Source organism: Dermochelys coriacea, chromosome 6, assembly GCF_009764565.3.
Source record: "Dermochelys coriacea isolate rDerCor1 chromosome 6, rDerCor1.pri.v4, whole genome shotgun sequence".
NCBI lineage: Eukaryota > Metazoa > Chordata > Testudines > Dermochelyidae > Dermochelys > Dermochelys coriacea.
Window position 1 is genome coordinate 124,175,524 of NC_050073.1, and position 17,450 is coordinate 124,192,973.

Sequence of the window (17,450 nt, forward strand, 5' to 3'; positions counted from 1 at the left end):
TATTTTTAGACAGGAACAAAAGGCCACTGACCCTCTATCCTAATACAAGTGCAGTACAGTTTTCTTCAGCCTTAATGTAACAAATTTATCCAGTCACTTTTTTTTATTAATGTCTGTAAGTCATCTAGCTACATGAATGTACTTTTAGAATAATTCCTGTCATCCAATTTTTTAAAGCTTGGTTTGTATGCATTTGGTATGGTTTATGGGGACTAGCTGATGTTTAGAGAGTGACTGCATTCCGCTGTCACGTACATTCCCCCTCTATACTTTGTCTAAGTTGTTCAGTGAAATCTGTTTTAAGTCTATTCCACAAAACTTCTTTAACTAGTATTGACAAGTTTGTTATACTTCAATGGTAAGTGACATTTAAAAAAAATGCACCATTAGTTAGAATAGACAAATGTTTCACTTTTTAACAAATGGCATTGTTTTGTATTGTTTCTGGCTTTCAGTTCCAGTTCAACACGTTTTCATTAAACAGTATGTTTATTCTTCTTGATTTTTTTTAATTAAGTTAGATGTACACTCTCTTTGAATGGGTAATGATGACATTTGGTGTATGTTTAAACCTTCTTGTATTAGAAAAACTGAATTTTGTCTTAGCAAGAAAGATTTAAACTAAACTAATGGTTTTGCAGAATCGAGGACTTTCATGGTATTACAAACGTGAATTTTATTTTGGCCGAACTAAAAAAAAATATATATATTTCTACATTAAACTGAGCAATGATTTGTCCCTCTTCATATAATCAAATATATAGCAAATAAGAAAATGCTCTTGCAGATATGCACCAAATCTCAAGCAAGCTTAATAAAATAGTACAAGCTTGTGGAATGCTGAATGGTTTTACTTTGTCAATGAATTTAAACAATGAAGTTATTTAAAACAGTACAGGGCTGCTGGACTGCAAACTGACTAGAGTTCAGTCAAGCTTATTCCATTCTACCCTTACTCTTCTCCATACTTTGAGTATCATGGATTTACTCATTTCAAAATGTATTTTACATGGAGTTTAAGAGATTCTGAAAGTGAAAAGCCCTATAATGTAATAGATAAGATGCATTTTAATGTTGTTTATCCTTGTCAGTAAGCACAGCATAATGGCTACTTTCTGTATCTAGGCTTAAATTTTTGTTTTCCAGCTGATCTCAGCCCTAGAGTCTGTCCCATTTAAAAAAAAAAATCTAACTGGGAAACATGAAAGACTACTATTTTTGGACACCTTTTACAAGAATGTTTATTCATCTTAAAGCAGAAACCAATCCCGAAACCCCTTTAATACACTTTTGTCCATAAGACAGTGTGGAATAATTCAAAAGAGAGGCTATTTGAGAGTTTGATTTTCACTGCAGTCTGCGATAACTTTTACAGAGTTCATGGTCTCTAATATCTCCCCACCCTCCGTTTTTCACGTGAGGGGAGAGAGGGGCCATGGAGTACCTTTTACTGACACTCATTGCTTCAGGAAACAGGAACTGTTGGTTGCTGCTTAAGAGCGAGTCGATTTTGGCACTCTGGGTGGCTGGGCTGCAGGATTTCTTGTGGTGCATGCCACAGTCCCCTGTATGAAAAACCCTGGGGATTTCGGGAACTAGCACTTTCCAGAACTTTGGAAGACAAGAGATAGTCAAATGCTGCAGCGTCCAGTCCCAGTTGTAGTCGTCGTACGTGCAGAAGGCATCCGTGCACTCGATCAGTTGCTGGTACGTGTCTCTGCTGAAGGCCATGCCCATGTTGTGCTCGGTGGACTTCCACGTCTTCATCTCCACCTTGTCGGCTTTGCCGGAGAAGCCGCCCCGCACCACGTTGTAGCCGCCCAGGGAGAGGACCTGGCACTCCGGGCACTCCCGCTGCTTCAGCGCCCAAAGCTGCTTGAGGACGTGGTAGAAGTCGGGGGCCAGGTAGTGATCCTCCTCCAGGAAGAGCACCAGCCCCGGGTGCTCCCGCAGCGCCCGCAGCCGCTCCCACACGAAGTGCAGCTTCCACCACCAGTGGTGCTTGGTCTGGGAGAACTTGGCCTCGCGGTAGTGGCCGAAGGAGTCCGGGTACTCGGCGTTGATGCAGCCCAGGCGCAGCGCCGCCGCCCTGTCGATGTCGCGCGGGCAGTCGCGGGGGTCGTGGCCGGGGAACTCGCGCGGGTAGAGCTGGGTGCTGAAGGGGAAGAAGATCTGCAGCACCTGGCAGAACTCCACCTGCGCCGCCAGCCGGTTCAGCTCCTCCGACCACAGGTCGTGGCTCAGCACCAGCAGCGCGTCCTCCACGCCCGGGGCCCGGCGCAGCGAGTCCAGCAGCAGCCGCAGGTGCTCGGCCCGCTCGTGCACCTGCACCACCAGCACCAGCTCGCCGGCCGGGCGGCGGGGGAAGCGCGCCAGGTTGCGCACGGGCTGGTCGAAGTTCAGCCGGTAGAAGAGCGAGCGGAAGCCCAGCGTCCGGTTGGCCGGCTCGGCCTTGGGCGGCGGCGCCGAGGCGTTGGCGGCCCGGCGGCCGGCGGCGGAGGCGAGCTCGGCGGCCCGGCTGGCGGCGCGGGGCGCGGGCGGCTCGCCGGGGTCCCGCGGGGGCTCGGGCTTGCGCTGGCGGCCGTGGCTGCCCCAGAGCGCCAGGCCGCAGGCGGCCACCAGCAGCGCCAGCAGCAGCAGCACCTTGCGCTTGTAGATGCGGAGCCGCATGGTCCCGGGGCGGAGGGCGGAAGCGGGGCCTGCCGCTCGGCTCGGCTCGGCTCGGCTCGGCCCGGCCCGCCCCTAGCTCATCGCCGGCGCTGCGCTCCCCGCTCGCCCCAGGCGGCGGCGGCGGCGGCGGCGGCGGCCAGCCCGAGCCCGGAAGGGGGAGGAGACGCCCGGGGCCGCCCCTCCGGCATCAGCGCCGCGGCCCTCCGGGAGCGCGGGGGCGCCCAGCCCGCGGCGCGCGCATGGCCCCGGCCCCGGCCCCGGCCCCGGCGGCGGCGGCGGCACCTCGCGGCCCGGCGCGGAGGGAGGCGGCCACCCACTGGCACGGCGATGCCCGGGCCGCGCCCCGCCCCCAACCCCGGACACGTCCCCGGCCGCCATAGGGCACGCGCCGCACGCGGGCCCTGGCCCATTGGTCAAAGGCGCTGTCACTCAGCCCCGCCCGCCCCGCCCCTTCCGCTCCCCCAGGGGCAGGCTGGTGTTGAGCGCGGCTCGGCCGGCCGAGCCCCCCGGGGCGGGGCCAGGGGCGCCGGGGGGGGGGGGGAGGAGCGTGGCCCGGGCCAGGGGCGCCCGGGGGGGGGGGGGGCGGCGCGTGGCCCGGGGGGGGGAGGAGCGTGGCCCGGGCCAGGGGCGCCCGGGGGGGAGGGAGAGGAGCGTGGCCCGGGCCAGGGGCCCCGGGGGGGGGGGAGGAGCGTGGCCCGGGCCAGGGGCGCCCGGGGGGGAGGGAGAGGAGCGTGGCCCGGGCCAGGGGCCCCGGGGGGGGGGAGGAGCGTGGCCCGGGCCAGGGGCCCCGGGGGGGGGGGAGGAGCGTGGCCCGGGCCAGGGGCCCCGGGGGGGGAGCGTGGCCCGGGCCAGGGGCGCCCGGGGGGGAGGGAGAGGAGCGTGGCCCGGGCCAGGGGCGCCCGGGGGGGGGGAGCGTGGCCCGGGCCAGGGGCGCCCGGGGGGGAGGGAGAGGAGCGTGGCCCGGGCCAGGGGCCCCGGGGGGGGGGGAGCGTGGCCCGGGCCAGGGGCGCCCGGGGGGGAGGGAGAGGAGCGTGGCCCGGGCCAGGGGCCCCGGGGGGGGGGAGGAGCGTGGCCCGGGCCAGGGGCCCCGGGGGGGGAGCGTGGCCCGGGCCAGGGGCGCCCGGGGGGGAGGGAGAGGAGCGTGGCCCGGGCCGGGCCTGTCCCGTCCCGGGGGCGCAGCCGCGTCAGTGTCGCTGGCTGCCCCGGGCAGAGCCTCCGGCGGTCCCCGGGACGGGCTGAGCGCCCGCTCCCGGATTGCGCCGCCCAGGCCGCCTCTTGCCGCGGCCCCGGGTCCGGAAAGCGAGGCGAGCGCCGGGCTGGGCCTGCGAAGGGCCCCCGGCCCGGGTCGGGCCAGCCGCCCCGGAGCCTCCGCCGGCCCCCGAGCGGTCCGGCCCCGGGGGCCGCTGACCAGTCTTTGTAAGCGGGTTTGACTAGCCCCGCGTCCGCCGCTCTGCGAGCCCAGCCGGGCCTGTGGCCCCAAGGCCGGTCTCCCCCCGGGCACCTTGCCCAGCCCGTGTCCTCCGGGCGCCGGAAGCCCTGACCGAGCGGAAAGGCCTGGCGGGGGAGCTGAGCATGGTGCCTCCCGTGACGCGGTTCGGGGCCGGGGAAAGTGAAACCAGCTGTGCCCTTCCCTCCCACTAACCCCCCTTCTTCCAGCGGGCTCTACGAGGCCAAGAGAGGCGGCCCTAGCCCCCCTCCTCCCGTGAGTCCCCTCCATGCTGCCTCCCGCCCTGGGGAAGGAACGGCCGCCCCCTGCCCTGCTGCTCTCGGGGAAAGGGGAGGGCAGCCCAGGACAGGGACAGAGCTGTGCAGTGAGGGATGGGGGGAGTCAGCTCTGCTTCCGCCAACCTCTCCCTTTCTGTCCAAATACGTCCCCCCAGCGCTGAGCGAATGAACATATTCAGCGCATGGTCCAGGCCGAGGTGGGGTGAGGCGCTAAGAAGAGGCAGGGTTGTTGCAGAGACCCAAGTGAGCGGTGAAATCAGGATGTTTGGTATACGGCCCTGAGAGCGCAGGCGCGGGAGCTGCGAACCGGCGGGTGCAAAATACACAGGCCTGGCCTACACCTACAACTTAGGCCAACGTAGGTACAACGCCCACCCCTGAAAGAGGTAGGGTACATCTACAGTCCTGCAGCACCGCTGTGACGCAGCAGCTGTGCTTCTCTGCTATAGATGCTCCTTCCTCCATTGATAAAAGGGTGTTTTTGTTGCTGTGGTTAATCCACCTCTCTGGCAGGCAGTGGTTAGGTTGACAGGAGAATTCTTCTCTCAACCTAGCTGCAGCTACAGCAAGGGGTAGGTTGACTCAACTATGGCACTTAAGGAGTGAAATTTTTCTCAGCCCTAAATAAAATGGCCATTTATCAATCTAGTTATTAGATGTAGATCAGGCCATAGTTAAGCTGACACAGGCCCCAGTGTAGATACCACTAAGGTGATGGAAGAATTCTTCCCTCAACCTAGCTGCCGCCTCTTGAGGGTGTGGATTTACTACAGCGACACATCATTTCCAGCACAGTACCATGTGTCTATGCTACAGTAGCATAGCTGCAATGGTGCTGCTATAGTGTAGACATAGCCACAGTGTTGAGAGGAAGGTGAGGAGCTGAGAATAGGTATACTTCATGCACATAATAGGCCCACAATTGCTGTAATTGCAGGAGTTGGGGCAGGGGGGAAATGAGAACACCCAGTGAGATGGTTGGAGCAGTTCATTTGGAGCTGAACACTGCTCAGACCTATTTTTCAGGCTGCATTCATCTCCCTGGGGCTTCTCCAGCTGAGAAGAGCACACTGAGATGAATGGACCACTTCACACCTCTCTGAGTTTCCTATACTGCTAAGAGTCAGCTGAAGATGGGAAAGAAAGGAGGTGGGATGTGGAAGTGCTGGTAGAGAGGTCTATATCCAGCAGGGGATAAGAGGGTAATGAGAGGGGATGAGAAAGAGATGCCAGTTTTCTCCTAGGTGTTTAAAGGTACTGTAACCTACATGGAATAACGCTTTCAAAATACTATGAAATAACCATGTCTGCATTTTCCCTCCCTACGCAGTTCACACCTTCACACAAAAAATTCCACAGCATAAATCATTTGACCATAACAAAGTTTATAGGAAGGGGAAGAGCGAGCCACTTATGAACCACATAGAATCTTTTCCCTAGCATCAGTTCAGCTGCAAACCCCTGTGATAACCATACCTCCCTAACTAAAAACTCTGTCTACAAATAATAGTTCTTCTGTTTAAAACACTAGGAAATTCACCACCAACAACAAAAAAAAACCATCCTTAGTTAATGCAGAGTTAAGCTTGCCTGGTGGTGTCTCATGCCCTTCCAGAACAGCAAGTTCAGCTGCATTCAGCCCTCTGAGGATCAGGGAATACAGTTAAGGTATATACCATCCCCACTCCCCAACACAGCCACAATTCTGCCCTGTTGAGTGGTACCCCATCATGCCCATAACACACACACTAGTTCTCTACCCTTGCATATAGCTCTTTGCTGCACTTAGTCACATCCTCTCTGCTGCAGAACTTCCCCCAACTTCAAGGCATATCCTCTGGTTCTTTTGTACTGCAGTATGATGAGACACTTTGATTCTTTCCTGCTGAATTATGGGAGAACCTGAATGTCCTTCTGCACATGGGGGATTGTGGGAAGGCACGGAGGACTATTGGCACCTAAGTAGTTTAACCTGCATTGTGAAAGCAGAACTCTGCCAACTAGCCCCGGTTGAAAGCACCACTTAATCTGGAGGAGAGGATTTTGTCGGTGGATGGGAAGGAGTTTAGGGACAACATCCCGGTAAGACCCTGTGAAAACAGTGAAGATGTACCCACAGATGCTGCAGAACTCTCTGCAAATAGAGCACATAAACACTGTATGACGCAATCGAACAGCTCTTTGCTAAGGCAAAACTTGGGTATATGGGTCAGGTATAGCGATCGGGAGCTGCCTTCACCTGACCTACACTCAAGCTACCCCACACTTGCTAAATGTTACTACCCTTGCCCTTATGGTTCCTTCTAAGACATTAATTTCACTTACCCCTCCCTAGACCTGGAGACCACTGTCATATCTGCCTCTAGCATACGGACAATCCCCATGATCTCTGCACACCAGTACGGATGCACCCTACAGAAGTCAGGACTGAAATGAGGCATGCTTTGTCCCTCCAGGTAAATGTGCACCTCTAAGATCACACTGACAACTCTTCCAACCTGCTTCAACTAATCCATCAACCATTCAATACATCACCCCCCAATAGCGAGTACACCTGGAGTGCATGTAGGTAAAGGTAGCATTCAAATCTGGAATACAGCACAATGGCACCTCACAGTCCTTCATGTCTACTTACTGTGGCACTGCTACATTCCCAGTGGCTATTGCCAGCTCTGGGGGCTGTGAGGGAAACAGAGTTAAGGTTGCATTGCAGAGGCAGTGTGTACGTTAGCTCTGTATTTCCTGGTTTTCAGAGGTTTGAGTTCAGCAGAGCTTGACATTCTGGAAGGACCTGAGACACCATAGGGCCACCCTAACTCTGCACTACCAGCGTTTTCGGTTGGCAAATATATATGGAGCTCAGTACCAGCGAGCAGTATAGAACTCCCGTTTGCCCTTCACCAGCTTGTACTGCTGTGTTATAGAGGACATTTTACTCAATGGAAAGATACTTCATTTCTTTTTTAAACAAAAGGCAGGCCCAAGGCAGCAATTCAAACCCTCCCAGTTGAGAGTCAGGAAGGATGTAGCTGGAATCACCCTTACCCATGTAGGTACATTCCTCACCGTTTTTCTCTCTGCTGCTGTTGGTTTTGTTTGTGATTCCCATTCCCTCTTCAACTCACCTTCATTCGCCTCACCCTTCTCCTAAGACAATATACAGCTTTTAGTAATCCCCTTGCTCATTCAGTTCCTCCTTCCCTCCCCCAAGAGGCTCCCCCCACCACTACACTTTCCTGAGGTTTCCCCACACTCTCCCCATTCCAATGGCCACTGAACCCTCTGATTCTAACCTTTCATGCCTGGTAGGAGATCACCTCAGGCATTCTCATAGGAACATAAGAACGGCCATACTGGGTCAGACCAAAGGTCCATGTAGCCCAATATTCTGTCTTCTGACAGTGGCCAATGCCAGGTGCTTCAGAGGGAATGAACAGACCAGGTCAACATCAAGTAATCTCATTGCGCTTTCAGTAGCAGTGGAGAAGAAAATCACAGCACCCATGTGTTCTGTTACATAAGCCATTTAACTAGGGCCCTACCAAATTCACAGTCCATTTTGGTCAATGTCACGGTCCTAGGAATTTAAAAATAATAAATATCATGATTTCAGATATTTAAATCTTAAATTTCACACAGTGTTGTAATTTTAGGGGTTCTGACCTAAAAAGGAGTTGGGGGTGTCACAAGGTTATTGTAGCCGGGTTGCGGCACTGCTACCCTTACTTCTGGACTGCTGCTGGTGGTAGCGCTGCCTTCAGAACTGGGCAGCTGGAGAGCGGTGGCTGCTGGTCGGGAGCCCAGCTCTGAAGGCAGCGTCGCCGCCAGCAGCAGTGCAGAAGTAAGGATGGCCTGGTATGGTATCGCCACCCTTCCCTCTGCACTGCCGCCTGCAGAGCTGGGCCCTCCCTAAACAGCCGACACTCTCCGGCCACCCAGTGCTGAAGGCAGCAGTGCAAGAGTCAGGGTGGCATGGACTGGTATTGCCACCCCTAATTCTGCGCTGCTGCTGGCGGGGCGCCGTCTTCAGAGCTGGGCGCCCGGGCAACAGCCACCGCTCTCTGGCACACAGCTCTGCAGGCAGTGCAGAAGCAAGGGTGGCAATACCATGACCCCCCTAAAATAAGCTTGTGACACCCCGCCCGCACCATCCCTTTTGGGTCAGAACCCCCAATTTGAGAAATGTTGGTCTCCCCCATGAAACCTCTATTGTATAGGGTAAAAGCGCACAGAAGACCAGATTTCATGGTGGAAGACCAGATTTCACAGTCCGTGATGTGTTTTTCATGGCCATGAATTTGATAGGGCCCTACATATAACACAATATTGTAATTTGTAATATGTCCTTGTTAGCCACAAACAAACACAGCAGCTACCCGAGAGCTCCTCAGTTAATGAGATGTACACACTCTGGGACAGTGTACAGCTGAGTACTATGCATGGAAATCATACTGTTAAATTTATCTGCAATTATTAAAATGGTAAAAGGTAGAAAGCAAGGGTAATAGGAAATCTGAGAAGGAATTTACAAGGATGGGCCTGAAATATTTCTCAGGCCTGGTCTATACAAGTTGACTTGTGTTGACCTAGTTGTGCATGTCTACACCAAAGTTTGTCTCCTGCTGACATAAGCACCTTATTACAGCAACACACTACCACCACTTCCCCAAGCGACTCAGAGCCATGGTTTATCTACTTAGGTCAATGCAGTGAGAGTACAGACACTGCATTACTGAGTCAACCCTAACAGTCCTTCAGCAGTTGTCCCACAGTGCCCATCTCCATGACAGTGGCTGCTTCAGTCACAGCCTTGAATTTTACTGTGTCACAGACACTCTCCCCCCACTCCTCCCTGCCTTTTTAAAAATGTTTTAGCAATGCCTTTTCCTGAATGCCCACCTTGGCCAGCACACCTACCAGCTCACCTTTATTGCGTGCATCTGACCATAGTGCCCCCCTCTTCCCCCGCCCCCCACAGCTACAAGACCTTGCCTGCTCCCAGCAGGAGCAGGCAAGATGTCTTCTCCCCCTAACCCAGGAGAGTCCAAGAGGCTGTGCAAGCCCAGCTATAGAATAGCCATAGAAACACAGACATCTACATACAGATTGCACAGGGAATGGTGAAATAGGAGTACAACACAGAGGGGCAGCAATGATATATGCAAGCCAAGGAACTTCTCCAGGGATATCAGAAGGTGAGGGAGGACAGCTAGAAATATGGTGCAGCTCTGCAGACCTGCCATTTTTACTGCAAACTGCAGGCCATACTTAGCAGTGACCCCACCAGAAGCTGGCAGATGACTGTAAACACTTCACAGGAGCCAGATGCAGAGGCCCGTGCTGTGAATAGTAAGGAAGAGGGGGAAGAAGCAGCGGGGAACTCAAATCATACCATGAGTCAGCTGCTTGAAACTCCATCAAGTCATGCCAGTCACACCAGCTGAGCACGGATGATACCACTGGTGAAGACGAAGGGAGCTCAGGCAAGCATGTGCATGCTTACATGTATTTTTTTTCTTTTGGTTGCCCAAAACTTCTCCACCCTTCCTCTGCTAACAATTTTCCCCATTTACAACCAACACCCATCCATCTGCACGTGCACAGAACAAAGCCACTGATTGGTTACTTTACTGGTATTATGTTTGAATTTATTCCCTATTGTTTTATTTTCTAAGAAATTAGTAGGAAAATCTGATCACACAATCCCCAGCAGATCAGTGTTCTCTGCTCAGGTAGAGGTAGAAGTGACATCTGCTTTTCAGTTCTTTGGCTTGTTAGGCTAGGCAGGGGAGGCCATCTGGAGTAGTTTGTTAATCTGAATAGGGATGTCCCTTTTATCCTCTTGAAAGCTCTTGATGAAACTTTCATGGAGATACTCTGAAAAACTCTCCCAAAGATTTCTAGGGATGGCAACCTTGTATCTTCCACTGCCAAAGACGACTTTCCCATGGCACTCTGGCACCATTGCAGTTAACAGCTGACAGCATATAGGCCTGGCTGGCTTGGGGACATCAGTAGCAGCTGGGAGATATTGCCAAAAGCACCATTGCCTGTGAAAGTATTGCCACTATTTATTGCACTCACTCTAAACCCACAGATGGGGATGGGCACTCAGCATTTAAAGCTTCAAACTCAACAGAACAGCCCTCCGCCCTGCTAGACTAGGCCACCTTCATCATGGTTTGAGCTGCAGAGCTCCTGTAGTGAGGCACTCCAATGGTAAAGTGACAATTATCATTTCTGATTAACGATATGGATGGGAATAATTTAAGGGAATTTTGAGACTTCTCTCTCCCTTTTTGTTGTTACTGAAATATCTAATGATGCATCTGTCTGTTTTAATCAGCAGCCTCTCATGGAGTGGCCTAGAGAGATGCACCCAGCATACCTACTGAATGTCTGACGGTGATCAAGATGACATGATGAGGATGACAGAAGATATGTGCACTCCACAGCCTCCAACTGTGAACACAGAGCTTTGAGGGGCCATATGACCGTGACCATGGACAAGGATCAAGAACGAGGAACACAGGACTTGGAAAGGAAAAAGGACTGAGATGCAGACTGGGAAATAAACCAGGACATCATGGGTTTGCTCAGGCCACAAACTCATATGTTGCAGAGAATTACTGACCTACATGCCCAAGGACCCCAATCAGCCTTTCCAATCATTGGAGAACTCCATAGTTGATGCTCCCTACACCCCTCAATATCCCCACCCTACTACTCCATACCAGGGGACAAGGAGAACTAGAGCTACTCATATCAACTGGTGAAATCCACAGGCAGGTGCATGTGTAGCCCCGGCTACTCCATTGTAATAGGTTTTACATAGATGAGGAGGTGTTCACTGTTTAAAACCCCAAGCAAAAATGAAAGTGAAGCATGGTTCACTCTGTTACAGTGTTAGTAAAATGTTTTTAACCTTGAGTTTGTTTGCATCTTAATTTTGTTGCCCATTTCTTTGCACTCAAAGTTCTATTTTTGAAAACTGAATATCTTTATTAGTTTACCACTGCCTAGCATTACAGAATTCAGAGTGGGAGGCAAAGACCCATCCATCTTTAATTTCACAAGACACTATCTCATAAAAGCATCAGACAACACTACTGTGACAGACCATTAAAACAGTCTTTTAAATGGCCTCCCTTAGCTGTATAGCTCCACAGTTAGCTCCTCTAAGAGCCCTTGTGTGTAATTGTTCAAATTCAGCAGACAGCCTGTCCACCTCACCCTTCCACACTAGTGGTAGCCTTTCCCCCTTCACCTCACAGATATTACACAGTACATAACATGCAACTCTAACCAAGGGGATGTTTGCCTCACTGAGATCCACTCTGAGCAAACAGCACCAGCATCCCTTTGCTCTACCCAAAGCCGAGTCAGCAGTCATTCTGCAACTGCTGAGCAGATAGTTGAAACTTTCTTTGGGGCTGTCCAGGTGCCCAGTGTACGGTTTCACAAGACAGGGAAGCAAGGGGTAGGCTGGGGTCACCCAGAATCACTACATCGCCAGTGGTAATCTGCCTGTCAGGAAAGCATTCCAAAACCTACAAGCTGGGACAAAGTCCTGTGTTCTTAAAGATGCAGCATCATGCACCTTTCCTGATGAACACACATCAATATGAGTGAAGCATCCCGATGATCCACAAGCATTTGCATAGCTATGGAAAAGTAGCCCTTTCTGTTGGTCTACACAGTAGCAAGGTGGGCTGCTGGAGGAATACAGATGTGCGTACATGGTCTATTGGCCCATTGCAGTTCAGGCTGCTGAAAATCCATCCATCATTTTCTATATATAACCCAGAGTCACGGTCCTGTGTAGCATAAGACACAACCTCCATACACTCATGGATGGCAATGGCCCCCCCACTGTGGATTTTCCATTTCCAAACTGATTGCCTACAGCAATTCGGCATTGCGAGCTCCCAGAGCATAACTGTCTCCACTGTCAGTGCAGCTTTCCTTTTGGTGTCACTGCACTGGATGGCTCAGACGACTTGAGTTCGGCCTACAGATCCATGAACATAACTTTTTGCATTCAAAAGTCCTGCAGCCACTGCTCGTCATCCCAAACCTGCATTACAATGCAATCCCACCCATCAGTCCTCATTTCTTGGGCCTAGGAACAGCAATCCACCGTGTGGAGCAGCAACCTGGCTCCCCACCCCTCTAACACAGTGTGTCCCTCAGCATCCAGTACATCTCTGCCTCTTTTTCATTGCAATAGTGGTTGTAGTATTACTCATTCAAGCCCTGCAAATACAGAATTGTATTGTGCATCCTGTATTAGCAGTGGCCACCCCACTGATCTCTACAGGGTCCATATATCTGCCAGAGAGATGGCAAAGACCGAGTTTAAAAAAAAACAAAAAAAAGTGCACACATTATGGTATGTTGAAAGCATTATGGGATGGAGAAAGTGGCATGGTAGGAACTTGACCCCTAAATCCCTTGGCAAATTGCTGATATCCCACAAGGCACACTGGGATACCTACCTGTGGCACACTGCATTCTACTTCAATGCAGGCACTCGTGGTATGTGCACCAATGCAAGCTCCCAAGTGTGCATGAGTCAAACTGATACGTAAAAGGCATACACAAAAGTTGACATAAATTTGTGTTGACCGAACTTTGTAGCGTAGACGTGGCTGTAAGATTAGCTAAAAGGTAGTTTGTGGCAAATGGATCTAGAGCTTTCCTCCCCGATGGAAGTCAGTCAGTGACAATATTTAAAAGTAACACCCGGAGACTACATTCTGCCACTGCTTTAAAGTAGTTATGGTGGTAGCTGGATAGTGCCCCATGCAGCATGCTTCTTTGAGGGTTAAATATCCCTTCCCTCTTCACACACAATTGCATAGATGGCTGGAGCATTCTAGCACCACTTTGTGGTTACAGAAGGGAATTTTTGTTTTAGTGCAAGCTATGCTTTGCATAGGTTTATAAACCTAATAACTTTGTGTTAAATTCAAAATGAAGACTTTAGTTGCAGACAAACCTAATCCAGATGTTTGTCAGGGTTTTATTTCACCACCTTTACTAGCATTATCTATCATTGCTACTGTTGAACAAAAGCACTGCTCTCACGTTTCACCTAGAAGCTGATGGAAGTTTGTTATTGTAGTTCTCCATCTTTCCATGCTGGAAGTGCCGCATTTCATCACTGCTCTCCCTCAGCTGATCAGTTTCCCTGGTTTTCTTTATATTCCTCTGGTCCTGAAGTGAATCTCTATCCTTGCAATTTAGAGCAAACATACATTACCCTCATCAATTTTGTGGCAGATTACTGCTGCCTAGTCACAACCTCTGTGCAATGTGGTATTTACAGTTTTACAGGTATAGTTGTTTGTAGTTTTGTAACAGAGGGTATTTGAACAGCATTGTTTATTTCCATATTTGTAAGTGCTTTGTGGCTAAATGAAGACAAAACAATCAGACTACATATTAGCCATCTTAAATTCAAATTGGAGATTTTCTGTAAATTTTATGGGGTGCAGGGAGGATAAACATTAAAGATTGTGAGGCACTCTGATATTACAATAATGGATACCAGGAGTACGATAGCGCTAGGCTAATTTTATCAAGTAAATCCACTTAAAAGGTAGCTGATAGTTAAGTGCCATTGAAAGTTAGGCTCTGTAAAATTGCAGTGTTAGTCAAGTTTGTTTATTTAATTTAATTATTTATTTTAAGGTGGAAGGCTAAATGTGAGGTACTAATTACATTTCAAAGAAGTCTCATGTTCGAGAATCCTTAACTTCAAAATGATTTGACTAATTGCTTTCACATTTGCAAAAAGAGATTCCAGTCTATTCAGAGTAAATCCCAATATAGTTTCCCCATGCAAAGTTATAGGGATTTATAATGGAATTCTGGTCACAAGATTAACTAAGGAGCTGTTGCAGACTGTTTCCATGTTTAGGATAAATTTTAATATTTTTAACTCCAAAACAGCTTGACCAAGTTTCTTCATAGTATTAAAAAGTTTTCCTTAGCTTTAAGCATACACCTAGTAATTTTCAAGTCAAAAGTTAAAAGGGACTTGGGCTAAAAGTATTGGAGCGCCATAATTGTAAGAGAGAAGTTAGTCTCTCCATAACATATCAAAATAAGTCAACTCACCCAATGTGTTTAGGTTGGATCACAGTGTATTTCATTGAATATTCTGATACGTAATAAAAGAACATACAAATGAAAGTCAGTCTTCATAGGAAGTTCTCCCAGAATCACATTAAATAAAAATGCAAGTGACTCCTATGAGAATGCAGCAGTTTTTCACCTATTCATGTCTTCCCTTTGGGAAGTCCTTCATGTGTTTCATGGTCATTAAGTGAACTGGTCAAATGACAAGGACTCAAATGCCAGCAATACACAGCTCTACCTACTCCTCACTACGTACGACCATATCACTACCACCAACATGGCCCAGTGCTCGGATGAGATCAGTTCATGGATAAAGAACAGCTGGCTGAAGCTGAACCCAAGCAAGGCAGAGGTGGTGCTGTGGCAAGAGGATTGGACTTCGGAGTTGCAGTCTCCTTTGGTTGAAGGTTCACACCCACAATTTGTCAGTTCAATAAGTAGCTTAGGAGACTCATGGTTTCTCACTTACTCACAGATCCTGCTATCATCTCTGATTGGCTAAGGGAGGCTCTCCCATCCTGATGAACAATGATATGGTCTCAGTCATTCATGCCTTCGTTATCTCGACTGGACTGCAACAATGTAGTATATCTGTGCATGAAGCCCTCAGTGCTTAGGAAACTTCATCTAGCACAGAATGCTGCAGCACATCTCAGCACCACTGGTGACTGTGAACATGTCAGACCTGTTTGCCACTCATTACGCAGGCTTCCCATAGAATACTGAACTAAGTTCTAAGTCTTGGTCCTTATCTTTAAGGTGTTCAATGGCCTGGGACCAAGGGACATAAAAGATCAACTACAGTTTCAGGATGAAGAGGTGGTTGATAACCTCGATCCTCTGGGCCCAATGGAACTTTTCACAATAAGAGTAGAGCTCATCTGTGCAGGAGACAGAACTCTGAGGCCCACCCAAAACCATGGAATCAACTCCTGCAGGAATTAAAGACCATCACAAACCTCCCCACCTTCCACTTCAAGTGCATGGCACACTTTTTTCCTTCACCTTCTCTAATATAAATTGAAAAAGACTCCACTGCACAAAATTCACCTAGGGGCAGAGTGAGAGAACATGACAGATGTTAGTTATGATGCTTAATGTAATAGTGGAAGATGCTCCAATACTATGGTCATGAGCTTGGTACAAAAACTACACACAACTCCGGAGGATCTGTGGCACCCATTACCTCACTCCTGATGCTTCATCCCTTTGAAGTTAATTATGTGAAGACAATTTGATTCATTGTATCCAACTCTCCCCATCAGGAAGGGCAGACATGTTGGATGGGAAAAGCAGCAGCACAAGTGAGGACAGACAACTGAAGAATCCTGGAGGAGTCCCCCACATAAAACAAGATTAAAATAATCCCTCCCCGAGTCAGCTGCCCAACTTTTGTTCAAGATGACACCAACTTTCCTTCCTATATATTGGCCATTAACCCCCCAGCCAGTCATTACTCCCCCATGAAGTGACTTGCTCAACTCTTATTGCTATATTTAAGAAGTCCATACCTTTGTCTCTCCGCTCCACCCCATTCTTGAAAACGGATGACGCCGTGCACATAAAAATTCCATTTGTAAATTAGTGACCAATACCTTAGCTATTAAGATTGAGGCAATCAGCTAGGTCACTGTTTTATTCACCTTACAGCAGACTTTCTGTGTGACCTGTTTCACATTTAATTTGTTTGGTTTCTTGAGATTAGTTTTAAATAAATAGGTATATATATAACTTCCTGGTTTGAACTCTTTCAGTCATATCAATATAGAATAGTTAAATCCATCATTTCCTTTACTAATATAGTGCTTCACAAACATATATTATGATGAAAACACAGTATATAAGCTCACATGACATTGCTACCAGTGTTAGAAAATGTATAAGTGAACATGAAACTAAACATTTCCAAACTGTTTTGACCAGCTTTGGGAGGTTTCTTTCCCTGAAGAAAACTATTTTTCCCTAGAAATTGACTGACACAGCCAGTGTCATTTACTATGAATGACCAGTCAGTAGGCCTGCTTTGGCATTCACTTATGCCAGGTTCTTCCAGCAGAAGTCGGAGGAAAAGCAGTATGAAGTTAAAGGCAGCGTCTGGATGACAGATGCAAAGAACTGTCCTGACAAGTCAGTATTTTCTTTGAATCAGTCTGCTGCCCCCAATATTCAGACATCAGTTCAACTTGGGACATCTGGCTGTAATCTGTAGACCAGTCTAGACAGGATCCTTGTTTCTTACCTGCTCAGTCGTTGTAGAACCTGCGATTGTCCCATGTTTTCCCACACTTTAGTCCACATGCAACTGCCAGCATGGTGTCTTACCTCAGGGCAAGTCTACGCTTAAAACACTGCATCAGCAGTAGCGCTTAAGTGAAGATGTTCCTCTGCTGACAGAAAGAGCTCTTGAGGCAGTAGCTGTGTCAATCGGAGAAGCTCTCCCGGTGACATACTATTGTCTACACAGGGGATTAGGTCGGTATAACTACTTTGCTCGGGAGTGTGGATTTTTCACACCCGAGTGACACATTTATACCAATATAGGTCTGTCATGTAGACCCGGCCTCAGAGACCTGGAAAGGTGGGCAATGTACAGCCCATGCTAGGGTAATCAGTAATGCGGCTCCAGAAAAATCAGACAAATGGGATGTAAATTAAGTTACATTTCCTCTCCAAAGTTGTAATATGTTCTGACACGCCCAAGCTCCTTCGGCACAAGCAGTCTAGAGATTATTCAGTAGAAGAGCTTCTGAGCAATCAAGCCACGGACAAGACATGAATTAGGAGCGTGGAAGCTCTCTAAACATTTCAGTATCTTGGTCAAGATAAGAGACTGGGACTAGTGACTGGAAAGCATTAGATCATAACGGACAAGTGCAATTGTAACACAAAGCAAGGTTTGTATAAATTCA

General features: G+C 49.4%; 1 protein-coding gene and 1 long non-coding RNA gene across 2 annotated transcripts; one reads left to right on the forward strand and one right to left on the reverse strand.

Annotated features, from left to right (window-relative positions):
• Positions 1 to 1,223: 1,223 nt before the first annotated feature.
• On the reverse strand, positions 1,224 to 2,905 carry MGAT2 (alpha-1,6-mannosyl-glycoprotein 2-beta-N-acetylglucosaminyltransferase). The gene has a single exon (XM_038407029.2). It carries the CDS (start codon positions 2,668 to 2,670, stop codon positions 1,348 to 1,350), a length of 1,323 nt encoding a protein of 440 aa, XP_038262957.1. The 5' UTR covers positions 2,671 to 2,905; the 3' UTR covers positions 1,224 to 1,347.
• Positions 2,906 to 8,138: 5,233 nt separating this feature from the next.
• On the forward strand, positions 8,139 to 17,394 carry LOC122460495. Its single transcript, XR_006281822.1, has 3 exons — positions 8,139 to 8,883; positions 12,925 to 12,930; positions 17,382 to 17,394. It is a non-coding gene; the product is annotated as an uncharacterized LOC122460495 (long non-coding RNA).
• The last annotated feature ends 56 nt before the right edge of the window (positions 17,395 to 17,450 follow it).

Coding starts and splice junctions, on each gene's coding strand:
- MGAT2 (XM_038407029.2), bottom strand. CDS start 2,670: ATGCGGCTCCGCATCTACAAGCGCAAGGTGCTGCTGCTGCTGGCGCTG.